The sequence below is a fragment of the Saimiri boliviensis genome, chromosome 11 (genome assembly GCF_048565385.1).
Source record: "Saimiri boliviensis isolate mSaiBol1 chromosome 11, mSaiBol1.pri, whole genome shotgun sequence".
Taxonomy (NCBI): domain Eukaryota; kingdom Metazoa; phylum Chordata; class Mammalia; order Primates; family Cebidae; genus Saimiri; species Saimiri boliviensis.
Genome location: NC_133459.1, coordinates 107,029,488 through 107,047,541, shown reverse-complemented (window position 1 = coordinate 107,047,541; position 18,054 = coordinate 107,029,488). Strand labels below are relative to the sequence as shown.

Sequence of the window (18,054 nt, the reverse complement as noted above, 5' to 3'; positions counted from 1 at the left end):
CTTAAACACTGTTCTATTCCAGTTTGTAGTTGTTTTTATTTTTGAAATTACTCCTATATTTTTATTCCTCCAAGATGTTATTTTTGAAAAACTTTTACTACTGTTAACCTTATAAAAATTAATCAGATTCATCCAAAGTAATTAAGCAGAACTCAGATTTTAAAATATTTTCACATAATTTTTTGTTTGTTTGTTTTGAGATGAAGTCTCCCTCTGTTCCCCAAGCTGGAGTGCATCGGCTCACAACAACCTGCACTTCCTGGATTCAAACAATTCTCCTGCCTCAGCCTCCTGAATAGCTAGGATTACAGGCATGTGCCACCATGTCCAGCTAATTTTTGTATTTTAGGTAGAGACAAGGTTTTCACTATTGATGGCCAAGCTGGTCTTGAACTCCTGACCTCAGGTAATCCACCTGCCTCGGCCTCCCAAAGTGCTAGAATTACAGGTGTGAGCCACTGTGCCTGGCCCACATAATATTTTATTTGATTTTTTTTCTAACAATTCAATGAAAGCGAATATAAGACTGTTGGTAGATAAGAGCTCACTGGAGTTAGGCTTCTTGCCTTTGAAATTTAGTCCCAACATGTACTACAGTTTGACCATTAATAAAACCCATTATTTAATTTTTTAGTATTTCTGTTTATTTTACAAATGGGGATAATTATATTTCTGTCATGTAGGGTATGCACATGTTAGAAGTAAAAGCGATAATGCATGGAAATGACATAGTAATATATATTGTTAGTGGTTATTGGATTTTTATATTTATCAACAATACTATCATTAAATGACGACCTAGTATGAAATTCATAGATTTTAATTTTTTTTCTAAGGTTGATATAGAAAATATATAATACATGGTGAAGCATCTAGTATATGGTGAAGCATAGTGAAATTTTTGATTTAGTGACTTTGTTTACAGTCTAGTCTCATTTGACTAATTAACCCAGTCCTATGCCAATCTGGTTTTTAAGGTTATTTTATTGAGGGGGTTATTTTATTAGTTTATTGTATTTTTTAAGGTTATTTTATTCCCTATATATTTATTCCCTATATATTGGTATAAGTGGTTCAGGGAAAAAAAATGAGTAGAGATTGGGAGAGGATATTGTAGAAAAAGAAAGCAGACAAGGTATAGGGTAGTAAGAAGAGGAGGCAGGGCAGCGTATTGAACAGAGGAGAGGAGACAGTGATTTGCTTAGGAGATAGGAGTGTCGTGACCAACCTGTTGTCATAGTGGAGTGAAGACTGCTTTTACAAAACTGACTTGGAGAACTAGAGTAGGACTATAGTGCCACATATTGAAAGTAAAAGGTTACAGAAAATCTATAAAATTCTAAATCCAGCAATTATTTTTTTTTTTCCAACTGAAGAAAAAACAAAACCAGAACTGTGAGATTTGTTATTTTATGATTGTAAAACACTCAACTATGGGTTTGGGAGATTCCTGATTGAAAGAAGCTAATGTGGTAAGTTATTTTAATGTTTTTTAAGTATCTTGTCAGTCCTCGCCGCCCCGTCACCTTGTTTTTGTCTTGAAATAAGTGGTTTCTGTCACATGATTTGATACAGTTTAGAGTTTCACAATCTATTTTAGGTTTGTTGACAACTCATATTTCAGTGTTGTACAGTACAAAATGTACTGTTTATATTGAAAATATGTTTTAGCCTTGGCTCAAAAGATTTCTCTGATTTCAGAGGTCTGGTAGACAAACTTAATTATCTGTGCTTTCTTTTCTGTAACCTTCACATGCAACTTATTCTAAGTTCAGGTTTATTTCCTTTGTTACTCTTTTCTGTGGGGGGAAGGACTGGTGGTTGAAGGTTGACTATTTTGAGAAAACTGTATGTAATTCAGTGCAAAACTGAGAGGAATTAAGGCTTTTTATTTTTAGTAAGTGAAACCACTAGATCTCAAGTTTATAAATGTGACATTAAAGTATTTCAGTTGTAATTTTTAATCATACTTAAATTATTTATTGTAAAGATATTTATAAGGCATCTAGGCTAAGAAATATGAATGACATTAATAGATAACTTATCTTTTGGGGTCAATGTTAATTCATTTGCCTGTTAAAAAACTACAGTATCTGGTACAAATGTGAAGCTACTTTGGATAGGGGGAAAGAACTTGCAAATAATTGATACTTAGTAGAAAGGAAGCTCTGGAAAGACAAGTTATTTGGAAGCTCCTACTATCTGCTTAACATTTTAATAGAGCTCTTTTATTTAAGTCATGGCTTTGGTGTGATTTAAGTAGACTTTAAGCTAAAGGACTAAATTTATGATACTTGATGTGTTAAGAGGAATACTGAGTCTACACTAGAGCCTTTTCCCTATAATGCCATTTATATTATGGATGTCAAATAAAATAAATACCTCATATGGTATTGATTGAAAAAATACTTTTGAGAACCTCAGAAACTGGCTAATTTTGAGTTCGTTCTTGCTGGATATATTTTATTTTTTTATATGAGCCCAGATAGAGAAGAGAGGATATGCTTTGACACTCCAAATATAGATACTCTGTAATGACTATTGCTTTGTTGTCAGGATATTACTAAATGTTCTATTTCATATTCTCAAGGAGTTCTCAAGATACCTCATTTGGCACCTTATAGTAACCATTAGAGCTTCAGAGTGAAGGAAAGTTTTCTCTTTGTAGAGCATTCCAAAAAAAAAACAAAATATGGGCAACAAAGACATATGTTACTAATAACTGAATAGCTTCTCTTCTCTAAGGATAACTCTTTTAGGATAACTATTTCCCAAAGTAGACATAACAACTATTTTAAATCCTTATTTTTGTTGTTGTTTTTGATGTCAAAGATGCCAAGAATTGGTTTTGCAGATTTTTATTTCAGAAGACATAAATATATTTTAATTGTTTTAATGCCTCTCCTTTGGGTATATAGCTCTTCAACTTGCTGTTTGAGGTGAAAATTAAGATTACATTAGAAAGTATATGACAATGTTTGACCCTTAGCAGAAGCTTATTATATGTGTGTTTAACTCTACCTATCCTGTAGTGCTAATGAAATTCCCTAACTTATGTCTGCAAATTATCCCTTATTTTACCAACATTCCAAATGCTTTGTGAAAAATGCTGATTTGTTATTGCAAGAGCAGAGTTCACTGATGTGGCATTGATGAAAAGTATATTTCAAAACTAATGTGCATCTGCCAGAAATCCTAAGCCAGTAAGCAAGAAGAATAGTGTGAGGAGAGGAAAGAAAAAATGTGGAAAAAAATTGCAAGTGGAAAATGTTGGTCATTTCTTTTCATCTCTGCCTGTTTCTTTAGTGAAAATAAAAATATGTCTGAGAAGTAGAAAGTATTGGAAGTTGGCAGAGGTAGAATGGGCAACAGAATGGCCAAGTGTTAGTAGAGTGAAGGTGAGAAGACACTGTGAGTTGATAGGATCTTTAATAGGACCAGTAGTAAAAATACCAATACAAAAATACCATCAACCATACTGAGCTTTTACCATGTCCATACACTGGGATAACAGCTTTATTTGCATTATTGTTTAATCACAGTAACTTTATGAGGTAAGTATTACTTTTTCTAGTTCATAGATACATATAGAGAGGTTATTTTTCAGGGTCACACAGGTGATAAATGGAAAAGTCAGGATTTAAACTATAGTTTGTCTTAACTCCTAAGGTCATGCTCTTAACCATTAGATTTTGCATTTGGAAACGTGAGTCAAGCATAAAGTTCAAATGGTGCCCCTCTTCTCTAACTCTCAGCTCTTCACACTGTCAGCCCTGTATCACTCACTAGCTAGTCAGTCTTCTATTTAGATTCTGATACTCACCCACATCCAGTTAGTCTCTTGCACTCCTTGCACATTCCCTTCCCTATTTATTTTTAAACATCTTCTCAGGTAATAAAACTCCCCTTCCTACTTTGAAGACACCTCTTTAATTCTCTCCTTCCTACTCTGCATACCCCATCATTTATATAGACTGTTGGCTTCACCCAACATCTTTTTTGGTATTTTGTCAGCCCTCAAGGATACAGCTTTCCAGGCCTGATAATTCAGTCGGTGTGCACCAGCCTGTGTATAGTAACTGCTTAAGGGTAGCATCTGTTCTGTTCAGTGTCTGTGTTAAAAATCAGTTAAGTATTTTGTGCTCCATTTCTCAAATTGTCATTACTTTGTTGAAAACTCCCAATTCTCTGCTTCTTTCTTCATATCTAATTTTTTACTGTTTTTATATACCCATTGTTTTAAAAGTAGTACCTCTAACTCAGTATGATCCCATATTAGCTCATTAGTTTCTGTAAACCAAATCTGCCTTTAGATTGCACTATCAATCATAAAGACATTGCCATTCTAACATTCACCCAAACTTTAAATCACAGAGTCCCCTTTGACTCTTTATTTTCTCTTCCCTTATATCTGATTAACCGCTATTTTCCATACAGTCCTCACCAAGCCTCTTGTATCTCCCCTCTATGTTTTAGATAAACATTTCCCTTTTATTCCAGGGATATATGTTCTGAGACTCCCAGCAGTGCCTGAAACCACAGATAGTACCAACCTCTATGTAGTTGTCATATTGGTTCCAGGACCACCCATGGATACTTACAGATGCTCAACTGCCTTATATAAAATAGTGTAGTATTTGCATATAACCTATGCACATCTACCTGTATGCTTTAAATCATCTCTAGATTACTAGATATGTAATATCTACTGCAATGTAAATGCTACACAGATAGTTACAGTGTATGGGGAATAATGACAGAAAAGTCTATATGTTCAGTACAGATGTAACTATCCTTTAAAAATATGTTCTTCTGTGGTTGGTTGAATCTGGTGATGTGGAACCCATGGGTATGGAGGGCTGACTGTGTGCACCATGTTTTTTTTTCCTGGCACATCACTCAACTATTAGCTGGTGAGTCAACTCAAATTGTTGGAATGACTAGGGACAACTAGACTTCAAGTGATCTTTCATCCCACTTATACTCACAGCACAATCTATGATCTCAGAGTTTCAAGAAATTAAACTCGCTTGTGCAAACCCTAATCAAACTGTTTGCATCTCGTTTGCTGATACCCCATTGGACAAAACAAGCATCAAGCTAATTCCATAGTCTATCTAGAGAGAGACTCCATATAGGAACAGATACTGGGAAGTGCCATTCATTAGATGCCTTTTAGTATGACAATGTATCATACTTCCCTAATTTTCATTCTTACTGCTGTAATCCTAGTTCAGATTTCCATCACTGCTCTGCTTACTAATGTTTCGGTCTCTTCGTTTTCTAGTCCGATATAATTGAAAGTTTTAATTATACTTCCCTGTTTAAAACAACAAAAAACCTTCTGAAGAAAGTATGTATTTTTTTCTTTTCCCTGATTTTGAGTGTCCCCAATATACCTTTCTTAATTTAACTGCCATGGCTCCCTCACACCTGACTTAGATTTCTAAAACACTGTATTGACTTACTGCCAATCTCTTTGCTCTCTTCTACTTGTTTTTCTTACTTAAAAGCAATTTTGCCTTATCTCTTTTCATTGATGTCAAACCCATTCTTCAAGTCAATTTTATCTTCCCTTATTCCCCTCTGTCAGAAAGAACTTTTCCTATCGATTAAATCCTGAAGCACTTTACACATACCCTCTTAAAACTATGTTCATGGCCAGGCGCGGTGGTTCATGCCTGTAATCCCAGCACTTTGGGAGGCTGAGGTGGGCAGATCATGAGGTCAAGAGATCCAGACCATTGTGGCCAACATGGTGAAACCCCGTCTCTACTAAAAAATACAAAACTTAGCTGGGCATGGTGCCACGTGCCTGTAGTCCCAGCTGCTTGGGAGGCCGAGGCAGAATTGCTTGAACCCGGAAGGCAGAAGTTGCAGTGAGCTGAAATTGCACCACTGCACTCCAGCCTGGCGCCTGGCGACAGAGCGAGGCTGTGTCTCAAAACAAAACAAAACAAACAAACAAAAACACTATGTTCATATATTTTACTTTATTATTGTTTGTTTCCGTGTATGGACATATCCTTTCTCTCACTGAATATAACTTCTAGAACTACTCTACCTAATAGAAATGGAAATCATATGTAGTTTAACATTTTTTAGTAACTCCATTACAAGAAACAAAAAGACACTAGAGAAATTAATGTTAATGGTAAACTTTATTTAGCATATCACAATGTTATTTCAACATGTAAACATCATAAAAATAAAATTTTTTACATTTTATTTTCACACTACCCAGAGTGTGTTCTACACTTATTACCCTTCTCTGTCCAAACTACATACATTTCAACTGCTTAGTATCCAATTGTTTCTAATGGCTACCACATCACAACTCTAGAATTCCAGGAGAAACGTTAGTGTAGTGCAGAGAATGTTGACTTCCAATCAGACCTATTATCAAATTCTGCCTTTGTCACTTGCCATATGAGCCTGGACAATTTACTCAGTTTCTTTGGGCCTTAGTTCCTTCATGTGTACAACATTTTTGCTAGTATTAGAGTCCAGTATTGCACAATTTCTGGTATAGGGTTCACTGATTTTTAGAAAATCAATAAGGGCATAACCCACGTTATACCAATGTTTTGCACAATGCCTGGAAACTAGAGTTTTTGTGATACAGCCATTTATTGAGCACATAAGACAATATCAGTCATTTTACTAGGATTTGGAAATATTGGATATAAAGTCTACCTTAAAGAAGCTCTATCCAGAATGGTAGACAAGTACATTCTTAGTTGTTTATAATATATTTACAATAGAAGTCAAATATAGCTTAATGTCATAAAAGTTAAAAAGCTGTTGTACAGCAGAGGAGCTAACTATGCTTGGAAACATGAGGGTAAGCTTCATAAAGTGGAACTTCTAGTTTTGCAATGAATAGAGTTCACAGGATTGACTGGGGGAAGGACCTGGGGCAGCATAGGCTCGATTATGAAATAGTTAAGATCCACAGCTCTCTTGATACCCTTCACCAAAGCTGGTACTTCCTCATTTTTTCTCAAGTTAAAAATTGTTATCACCATCAAATACCTATATCTTTAATACGTTTTCCTCATCATTCAGCTCTAATCCATTCATAAATCTACTGCCTGTTTACTTGTGAAATATATCTTGTCTATGCCCTAGTCCAAGCCACTCACCTCTTTCCTGGACCACTATAAAAGTCTTATTTTATTATTATTATTATTATTATTATTATACTTTAAGTTCTGGGGTACATGTGCAGATCGTGCAGGTTTGTTACATAGGTATATACATGCCATGGTGGTGGTTTGCTGCATCCATCATCCCATCATTTACATTAGGTATTTCTCCTAATACTATCATTGCAGAACTAGAAGTTCCTCATATTTTATATGCAATCTCACACTTCCATGACTTTTCTAAGTGTTTTCCTTCCCCATATCATCCCCTTCCACATCCCACTTATGTGGAAGCAACTACTTTTCTTTCCACATTAAGTTGAAACCACTTTATGAAGCTTACCCTTATATTTCCAAGCATAGTTAGCTCCACCCAGCTGCTGTGTAAACTTTCAGGAAGCTTTGTTTACACAAGCAATGTTGAAACTGCCTACAAGAGCCTCCGCAATGGTGGACGCCCCTCTCCCCACCAAGTTCCAATGTCCCGAGTCCAGCTCAGGCTGCTGTGCTGGCTGTGAGAGTTCCAAGCCAGCCAATGGATTTTAGCTTGGCATTGTAGGCACCAGAGGGAGTTTCCTAGTCTGTGGGTTGTATAGACAGTGGGAATAGCACAGTATCTGAGCTGGAACGCCGAAAAAGTCCCTAATGGCTTTTCTGGCTGGGAGAATGAGTTCTCCAGCCCCTTGCACCTCAGGGGTGAGGCAGTGCCCCACCCTGCTTTAGCTTGCCCACTTTGGGCTATTCCCACTGTAAGCAGTCCCAATGAGATGAACCTGGTACCTCAGTTGGAAATGCAGCAGTCACTCATCTTCTGGCTTGTTCTCATGGGGATCTGTAGACTGCAGCTGTTCCTATTTGGCCATCTTGGCAGAAGTCCTATAAAGTCTTCTAACATCTACCTCTTTCCACTCTTATCCTGCTATAATCTGGCTTCTTCCCAGAGGCAAGGGTGATTTTTTTTTTTAAGTCTATTAGCCTTTCCGTTCCCCTTCTTACAACCTTCACAGCTCTCTCTTTATTCAAGTTCTACAAAGTTCTACGTGATCTGGCCTACCTCTCTGACCTCATCTCATTTTATCCCACACTTTATCACATGTGCTCTAGCCACACTGACTGTTTTTTTTTTTTTTTTTTTTTTTTCTTTTAGCATGTCTTATGTATTAACTTTTTCTTTTCTTGGGACATTACTCTTGCTCTTTCCTCTATCTAAATTGCTCTTTTTCTGATCTCTAAATGACTGGACACTTCTAATCCTTCATATCACATCATAAAGTCACTCTTTTAAGGGATCGCTTCCATTACTATCCAGTCTACAATACCTGACAGCAGTGGCATTCTCTATTTTATTATATCATACTAGTTTTTATTACTAGCTGAAATTATTTTTATCATCACTGTTAGTACTGTTGCTATTACTGTTATTTACTAGTATATTTTCTTTTATTTCCACTAGAATGTAAGATCTCTGAGAACAGGAACTTGTCTTTTTCATTGTCTCCTGAACATCACCTACAGTGCTTGGCAAAAGCAGACACACACTTAACACTTGTTGAATAGATGGATGAAGTTGTTCCCACCTGTACTATTACTATTCCCTTTCATAGCAGTTCACTAACATTACATTAAGAAGGAAAAGGTATGCAAATTTGTTTATTTAGTGTCTTATCATGTACAAGAAATATTTGCCTACAGGGAGAACACCACCACCACAAATCCTAATACTGTATGCACTATATTAAGCACATGGCTTGATGGAGGGGAAAATAGTTTCTCCAATTCATGGGCTTTCGGATATTAAATATTTTTTTAAAATCTTAATGCGGAAATGTAAATAACCAATATTTGAATTAAGGATGAGAAACACCTGATTTTTAAAGTGGAAATATTACATAATATTTCTGTTTGAAATGGAAACATGACAAACGTTTGAAAATAGACAGTTAAAGAAATATTTTGAGAATTCAGTTGACTACAATTCTATTAGTGGAGGATATCAAAAATAAAATACTGTCCTTATTTATGTGTTATTTAATTTATATATATATATATATGTATATATATATACACACACACACACAAACATATAAGGACTATATATATTTACTGTATTATATATATGGACTGTATATATACACTGTAGTATATATTAGTTTGTTCTCATGCTGCTCTAAAGAAGAGACCCAGACTGGATAATATATAAAGGAAAAAGATTCAGTCAACTCACAGTTCCACATGGCTGAAAAAGCCTCAGGAAACTTGGTGGAAGGGGAAGCAAACACATCCGTCTTCACTTGATGGCAGGAAGGAGACATTCTGACCAAAAACTAAAAAGCCCCTTATACAACCATCAGATTTTGTGGGAACTCACTCACTATCATGAAAACTGCATCATGAGATAACTGCCCCCGGGATTCAATTTCCGTTACCTTCCACCAGGTCCCTCCCAGAACACATCAGGATTATGGGAACTATATTCAACATGAGTTCTGGGTGGGGACACAGCCACCCCCTTCGCCACACACACACGCGAGTCTATATATATATATATATATATATATGTACACATACATAAATAACATAAATAAGGACTCTATAGATATGTGTGTATACATATATATATGCAGTATTTATGTGTGTAAATATATATACTGTCCTTATGTATGTGCTATATGTGTATGTGTGTGTGTGTGTGTGTGTGTGTGTGTGTGTGTACACACTGCCAGATGTTTGTAAAGGTTAATATTTTATCAAGAAACAATTAATTTCTAAAGGTCATTTAGATTATTTCCATGAAAGACTTTTTAATATTCTTCACCTGTTAAGATTTTTATTGGTAATCCTTTTCAGATTATGAATAAACAGTTTTCCTCAAGTATTTATACATACTACTATTCACTTTGTAAAATGTGCTTCTTACAGGAATATAAATAGTTTCTGGAAAGGACACTGACAAGTTCAAGGCAAAATGAAGTTCTTTCTGTTGCTCTTATCCATCGGGTTGTGCTGGGCTCAGTATTCCCCAAACACACAACAAGGACGGACATCTATTGTTCATCTGTTTGAATGGCGATGGGTTGATATTGCTCTTGAATGTGAGCGATACTTAGCTCCCAATGGATTTGGAGGGGTTCAGGTGGGTATTATTCCTATTATAAATTGCAGAATTTGCTGTATTGTACTAAATAGTGTTCTGATCTTATCTGTGAAGCTGGGGCAAGATTGTACCTCACATGTTAAGTATTCTAAGTAAAACAGTTTTTTGAGGAAAAAACAATGTAGTATTGTTGGCAACTTTATATTTTCTATCTGAGACATTCTTTCTACAACAAGAATCCTCTAATGTGCTGTTAATATTTTCAAGAAGCAGTTGCATATACAAAGACTCAAGAATATTTTTATATTATTGATTAGTTCCCAGAACAGTCAGTAATACAATGTAAAACACAATTTGGCACTTATTAAGATGGTTTAATTCGTAGATCTCTCCACCAAATGAAAATCTTGTAGTTCACAACCCTTCAAGACCTTGGTGGGAAAGATACCAACCAATTAGCTATAAATTATGCACAAGATCTGGAAATGAAGATGAATTTAGAAACATGGTGACTAGATGTAACAATGTTGGGGTAAGTGAATTCTAGTTTCTTTCAAAAATGGCAGATGGGAAAATGATTTCTCTCTCCTATTTCTCTCCTATTTCTCGCTCCTTTGGAGCAGAAAGTTTTCCGTAGTTTCAATTTTTTATTTTACTTGATACTTTATAACTCAAAATTAACTTTTGCCTTATGTTCAACTTTTGTAAGTATTTGTGTATGTGCTGTCTGTCTACTAAAGAGTTAAAGTTTAAAGCAGAATTTTTACTTATAAAACAAAACATCAAATTTTAACCGTTATGGCTATCCATATTTGCTGGAAATACATTTCTGGTTAGTAATTAAAAATTCCAGTTACAATATGTGTTATCATTTTTAGGTGACCTATGTCTCCATCCATAATTCTTGGGTTTCTCATGATGAATAGCTAGTTTCTCTATTTAGTGAGGAGCATAATCTGAGACTACTATATACCTTATTTGTCTTCAAATGCTAAGTAGAGAGTACAGGCCTTCCCATTCTGTTCACTCTAATGATTGTTTATTTATTGTGCAGAAGCTGTTAAGTTTAATTAGATCCCATTTGTCTGTTTGGCTTTTGTTGCTATTGCTTTTGGTGTTTTAGTCATGAAGTCCTAGCCTATGCCTATGACCTCAATAGTATTGCTTAGATTTTCTTCTAGGGTTTTTATGGTGTTAGGTCTTAACGTTTAAATCTTTAATCCATGTGGAGTTAATTTTTGTATAAGGTGTAAGGAAGGGACCCAGTTTAACAATCCTGCATGATCTGCACATGTACCCCAGAACATAAAGTATAATAAAGAGAGAGAGAGAGAGAGAGAGAGAGAGAGAGAGAGAGAGAGAGAGAAAGAGTACAGGCTTCCTCCTGGTGACCAACTGAAGTTTCCAAAACAGTAACCTTTCCAGTCTAATCTGAGTTTTGTCTCCCTGAAATGGGCTTTTCGCGTTTCCTCTTACTGATGATAGTTTCAGGATCTCTCAATTTATCATTCCTATAAATATTTGCCCAAGTGTCTAGAATAGATGTAGGTGTTTAGTTCACAGTACTTTCCTTTCACATTTGACTTTCGGTTTTATAAGAAAATAGCTACAGAATATAAGGACGTATTTTGGAGTTTTATTTACACACTATGAACTTTATTCAATAATGCTTCCAATTCCTAACTCTCTAAGTGACACTGAAGTAGAAACTTTGTCTTCCAGGTTCGTATTTATGTGGATGCTGTAATTAATCATATGTGTGGTAATGGTGCCGGTGCAGGAACAAGCAGTACTTGTGGAAGTTACTTCAACACTGGAAATAGGGAGTTTCCAGCAGTCCCATATTCTGGATGGGATTTTAATGATGGTAAATGTAAAACTGGAAGTGGAGATATTGAGCTCTATAATGATGCTTCTCAGGTAATTTTTTAAAGATAGTGATCTAAATAAACAGTGATATATGCCTTTTATTATAGACATGCAGCTAATTGAACTCCCTTTTAAATACTATTATAGATCTCTTAGAGACACAGGTTAACAGGTTTGACTACTTTAAGGGACTCAAATCTATGTTTTAAAAATGTTAACTATTGATTTAAGATTGTTTAATCAATACACATTTGCCCACATTTAAAAAACTCCCAATCAATTAAAAAACTCATCAACTTTATTTCCTAAATTCTCTGTTTTCTACTAAATAATATTTCAAACATACTTCCACAGTAAGGTGTCAACATCCTCAGTGCCTGGTGCAAAGAAGTCAGTATTGAATATCTATTGATGGATAACTGAATCAATGAATAATCAAATGTATTCTCAGGTAAAAATGATGTTATATGAATCAATGACAACATTTTTATCTCAACAGATCAGAGATTGTCGTCTGGTTGGTCTTCTGGATCTTGCACTGGAGAAAGATTATGTGCGTTCCAAGATTGCCGAATATATGAACCATCTCATTGACATTGGTGTTGCTGGCTTCAGAATTGATGCTTCCAAGCACATATGGCCTGGAGACATGAAGGCAATTTTGGATAAACTGCATAATTTAAATAATAGCTGGTTCCCTGAAGGAAGTAAACCTTTCATTTACCAGGAGGTACATCCATACATATATGCATCAAAATGTCACCTTTTTTCTTAGAAAAGCAATAGCAGATTCCCTTAAAAATGCAATTTTTATAGGATAAGGACTGACTTACTTATATAAAACAGTGTTCTCTAACCTCTTCTTCAGATACAGCATATCTAATTCTTTATCACAGCAGGTTTTATGGAGGTACACAGAATGTAGGAGAATGATAATAGTTATGTCTTTATTTTCTTTGGAAAATGAAAAGAATTAATATTTATCAAGAAATGTCAGTTAGATAGTAAATGTGTTAGTGTGAGCTGTTCCTATTATTATCATTGATGTACAAGACTAAAAATTAGGTAAGTATTCTCACAGGACAACAGGTAACCTTGACATCATGTTTCTTTCAATATTGTAGTATATATTTCATAAAAAAAATTAAAAGAATATTACTTGTTGAGATAATAAGAATAAAAAAACCATTTTGAGCATTTCATTTCACAAATAGGACTGTGCATGGTGGCTCATGCATGCAATCTCAGCACTTGGGGAAGCTGTGGCAGGAGGATTGCTTGAGGCCAGAAAAAAAAAAAAGGAAAAAAAAAGACCCAAACTAATAATAAATAGTATATAATATTAACTTATTGTTTAAAATACTTTAAAGTCCTTATGCAAATTGTTATTTTTCCTAAATTTCTACTAGGTAATTGATATGGGTGATGAGCCAATTACAAGCAGCCAGTACTTTGGAAATGGCCGGGTGACAGAATTCAAGTATGGTGCAAAACTCGGCACAGTGATTCGCAAGTGGGATGGAGAGAAGATGTGTTACTTAAAGTAAATAAATACAACTTTTCCTCTCAATTATTTCATAGATCTATTGGTCATAGTATCCCGGTGTGAGTTATTTTCTGGAACTTTCTTATTAAGACAGCTATCAAGGAGTCAGTTTTTAATGAGAAATGTTCTAGTGCCCCAAACCCTATTCAATCATCTTTTGTATTTAGAATGTCTGTCACAGGACCATATGCCTAAGAACCCTAAACAATCCCTGGGATTTTCCTAAGTATGAGATGAATATACTAGATTTGACTGATATTTGCATATAATCTTTTAAAGCAGGTTATTATTAAAATGATCCCATCATTTGTAAAGTATATACAATGTGTCCACACTGTAGAACTTCCATATACTATATTAATTAATTTAAAGTATTAAAATATTTATATTACAATAATATATTATCGAAGCCTTATTTTAATCTAGTTTGACATTCTTTATAATATAATATGGATATTGATCCTTCTGGAGTACCTCTAAATTAGAATATGCTGAAACCTCCAAAAGGAAATTTTTAATAAAAAAAATCTTATGTATGTAATATGAATAGAATTCAAGGATTACATACATATATACACAAATATGTGGTATATATATATAGGTTACTCACGTGTGTTTGTGTATGATGTGTGCACGCATATACATTGTGTGTGTGTGTGTGTGTGTGTGTGTGTGTATCTGACAAAATAACCATTTACTTAGAGAGTTTAATCTTCAGATGCCACGCAGAAAGAGATGCATGGTTACATTACTCTAAAGCTATTATGAAATAATACATAACTACATATATTATTTTTCAAAAATAGGAACTGGGGAGAAGGTTGGGGTTTCATGCCTTCTGACAGAGCACTTGTCTTTGTGGATAACCATGACAATCAACGAGGACATGGGGCTGGAGGAGCTTCTATTCTTACCTTCTGGGACGCTAGGTAGAAAACAAAGTGCTCTATTTTGTAAATACATCTTTTAATGATGGTCAGAATATTCTGTGATTCTATGGTAATATAATTATGTAACTTTCAGGCTGTATAAAATGGCAGTTGGATTTATGCTTGCTCATCCTTATGGATTTACACGAGTGATGTCAAGCTACCGTTGGGCAAGACATTTTGAAAATGGAAAAGTAAGTTTTGGAGTTATTCAAAATATCATGTTTTCAAGAAAAAGGAGGAAATTATGTTCTAACTTAAGGTGACCACTATGAATTCTATATGTATTCAACAAATATTTATTAAGTGTAAACCTGATACAGGATTCTGATTTTAGTAATGTCGATTATATTAAAGTAGCAAAATGTATGTTCTCTGTTATCAAAGATTATGCAAGCTGTTTGAGAAATATGACAAATATCCTCCTAGCCCGCAGGAAAAAAAAAACACTTAAAAATAAGAGCCAGACACAGGGAATAAAATATGGACTTCCAACAAGTACCTACCTCGGGGTTGATATGAGGATGATACATATCAACACTTCTAGAGAATTTAAAACGTCATCTGCCCATAGTGAAAGCAATATAAATATTTCTTAAATACTTTTTCAAAAGTTATATGGAATACAAAGCAATGATTCAGCTGAGCTGAGTTAAATAGGGAAAGTATCTTATAAGAGGAAGGAAATTGTATGTACTAAATAATAGAAATTTATAGAGTATTCCAAGAAAGATAAGAATGAGAAAAATATTTGGGAGTATGGTAAACACAATTTGATGAGTAGTTTCAGAAAGGAACAGAGAAATAAGAATGTAAAGATATTTAGAAAGTTAGTAGAATGTTTTCTTTGAAACTAAAGGGTTCAAAAACAACATCATACAGAAACTTCACACTTAAAGTAGAAATTCCTCACTCCTATGAGGCAAACAGATATCTCTCTCACTTCTTCTAGATGGCTTTCAGTTTGGGAAGTCCACTACTTTGTATAGCAACTCATTCTATTGTTAAACAGCTTTAATATTTAGAAGATGTACCATTATACTGAGCTAACTTCTTCTAATTTCTACTAATTGGTCTTATTTCTGATGTTAGGAGTCAGAGACTATTTTTATTTTTTCTATTACTATAACATTTTCACTTTGCTAGGACAACTGCATGCTAAAAACTCATAACTTTTTTTCGTTTTTTACCATATGACATGATTCTAAGAGCAACACTGATAACCATCCTAGGGTTATTCTGGTTTATATTAAATTAATTTTTTAGCAGTGCCAATCAGAAAAACATATTACAAATATTGCCAATTTTATTTAAAATATTCGGAAGTATTGTTTTGTAAATTTATCTAAAAAGAAGTATGAAGGACTCTAAAATTTACTTAGCACATGTCATATTCAAGGCATTTTCACTTACATTTTTTAATTTTTATAGCAGAAAAACAATATTCCATTGCACAAATGAGGAAGCCAAGACACAGAGAAATTGTGTATATTGATTAAGTTTTCTTAGCTATTAGTAATGGAGCCTACATTTTAATACTGGTGTTTCCAATACTAATACTTGCACCATTTCAATGACATCACATGGTTTACCATGATGTTAAGAAAGCCTTGCAGGTCAGGTGCAGTGGCTTACACCTGTAATCCCAGCACTTTGAGAGGCCAGGCGAGAACATCACCTGACCTGAGGAGTTCAAGACAAACTAGGCAAGCTAGCAAGACTTCATCTCTACTGAAAATAAAAATTTAAAAATGAAGAAGAAGAAGAAATAGCTGCCTGTGGTTGTGGCTCACCAACACTCCCAGCTACTCGGGAGGCTGAGATGGGAGGGTCACTTGAGCCTGGGAGATCAAGGCTGCAGTGAGATGTCATTGTGCCACTGTACTCCAGCCTGGGTGACAGAGCAAAGAGGCCTTTGCAGTTCTTTGGAATGAAAAGGAGAGGATAAAAATGTACTACCTTTGCTTGAAATACAGCAACAGAGAACCAGAGGATACAGAGATGACAAAGACCTGGCAGAGGGCTGTAAAAATTAATGGAGGCATTGCATTCTAGATCAAGTCACTGACTACAGAGACACAAAAAGCAGGATAAATTGAGTTTGCTGTGAAGGAGAAGAAAGAGGCAAATATATGAATATAAAAATTTGGCTTTCCTCTCCCCCCTCACCAATTAAGGATGTTAATGATTGGATTGGGCCACCAAATAATAATGGAGTAATTAAAGAAGTTACTATTAATCCAGACACTACCTGTGGCAATGACTGGGTCTGTGAACATAGGTGGCGCCAAATAAGGTGAGAATATTTATTTAGACATCTCCTCTGCTAGTAAACTTTCTTTACCATTTTATTGACAATAGTTGAAGTTTAAGAATGTGAATGTTTTATATGTTACTGTGTTTCTAGGAACATGGTTCTTTTCCGCAATGTAGTGGATGGCCAGCCTTTCACAAACTGGTGGGATAATGGCAGCAACCAAGTGGCTTTTGGGAGAGGAAACAGAGGATTCATTGTTTTCAACAATGATGACTGGTAAGTAAATATTGATTAAAAATAAGGTTTTGTACCATTATGTTCTTGGTTTATTCCTTTTTTCTGTTCATTTCCTTTTATTATATCTGAAAAATCATTTAGTCAGTGGAGCAAAAAGACACAGATCAAAAATGGGCAGAAGTCAAAGGATGATGGCTCTTACTTCTTTGTTCTTCTATTGTCATAACGGCTTTCTTTTGTAATCAGAGTTCTTTCTGTGCACCCTTACAGCACCTTATGCATATACTGAATATATATATATATATATATATATATATATATATATATATATTTATATACTCACCTACACCTACACATGCCACCAAATACACAAAGTAATTAATATACAGATTGTGAAATCATTAAAAGTACATGTCTTGTAGTCCTGCTTTTTTATCATGGAAAAATGCTGCCTCAGTACTGAAATACCTTTATATCTAGCTCTTTTTCTTAAAGACTGCTCTACCTGGTTTTGTGGTATACTTTATTCACTTCTCTGTCTCCTTGTGACAAATAATATTTTTAGTACATTTGTATAAACAATATGTATCTGTGGTTAATGATTTGCCTCAGGAGATTTGGGTTTTATTTCTGAAACTTCTCATTGTTGACCTTTCATCTGAGATGCTTATATCTTTTGCCTGTAGGATAAATGATTCTCTAACCTATAGCTCAGAAAACTTCCTTGCAAGCAGTTGAAATGTCTCTGTCAAAGGCCAACTTATACTCATACTTAGCCCATTCTAGTCTAAATTACATTTCACTGTAGAAAGATACATACACACACACACACACACACACACACACACACACACACACACACATATATATATGTATATACGTCAAGTAGATCTCTTTCTTGCCAAAAAGATCCATGTCTGGTTTTATATTTCAAACTACACTTCTTCATAGAAATGCTAGGTTGTTTGTATGTA

The 18,054-nt window shown here is 34.8% G+C and overlaps 2 protein-coding genes across 3 annotated transcripts in view; both read left to right on the top strand.

Annotated features, from left to right (window-relative positions):
* The first annotated feature begins 339 nt into the window (after positions 1-339).
* Positions 340-18,054, top strand: part of LOC141579902 (pancreatic alpha-amylase-like) — an 18,344-nt gene continuing 629 nt past the window's right edge. The window contains exons 1-11 of one of the 2 annotated variants that reach the window (XM_074381326.1): positions 1,383-1,472; positions 8,602-8,784; positions 10,068-10,281; positions 10,628-10,774; positions 11,965-12,162; positions 12,611-12,841; positions 13,521-13,654; positions 14,464-14,586; positions 14,681-14,780; positions 16,764-16,882; positions 16,994-17,119. In XM_074381326.1, coding sequence (XP_074237427.1) covers positions 10,114-10,281; positions 10,628-10,774; positions 11,965-12,162; positions 12,611-12,841; positions 13,521-13,654; positions 14,464-14,586; positions 14,681-14,780; positions 16,764-16,882; positions 16,994-17,119 — 1,346 coding nt within the window. In that variant the 5' untranslated portion in view covers positions 1,383-1,472; positions 8,602-8,784; positions 10,068-10,113. Of the gene's footprint in view, positions 1,473-8,601; positions 8,785-10,067; positions 10,282-10,627; positions 10,775-11,964; positions 12,163-12,610; positions 12,842-13,520; positions 13,655-14,463; positions 14,587-14,680; positions 14,781-16,763; positions 16,883-16,993; positions 17,120-18,054 lie in introns of both variants that reach the window. The other variant, XM_039460814.2, reaches the window with a different exon arrangement.
* The window catches only part of LOC101046962 (alpha-amylase 2B), a 24,394-nt gene continuing 19,092 nt past the window's right edge, over positions 12,753-18,054 (top strand). Inside the window, exon 1 of the mRNA XM_074381327.1 lies at positions 12,753-12,841. The gene's annotated coding sequence lies outside the window, so the exon portion shown is untranslated. The remainder of the gene's footprint in view (positions 12,842-18,054) is intronic.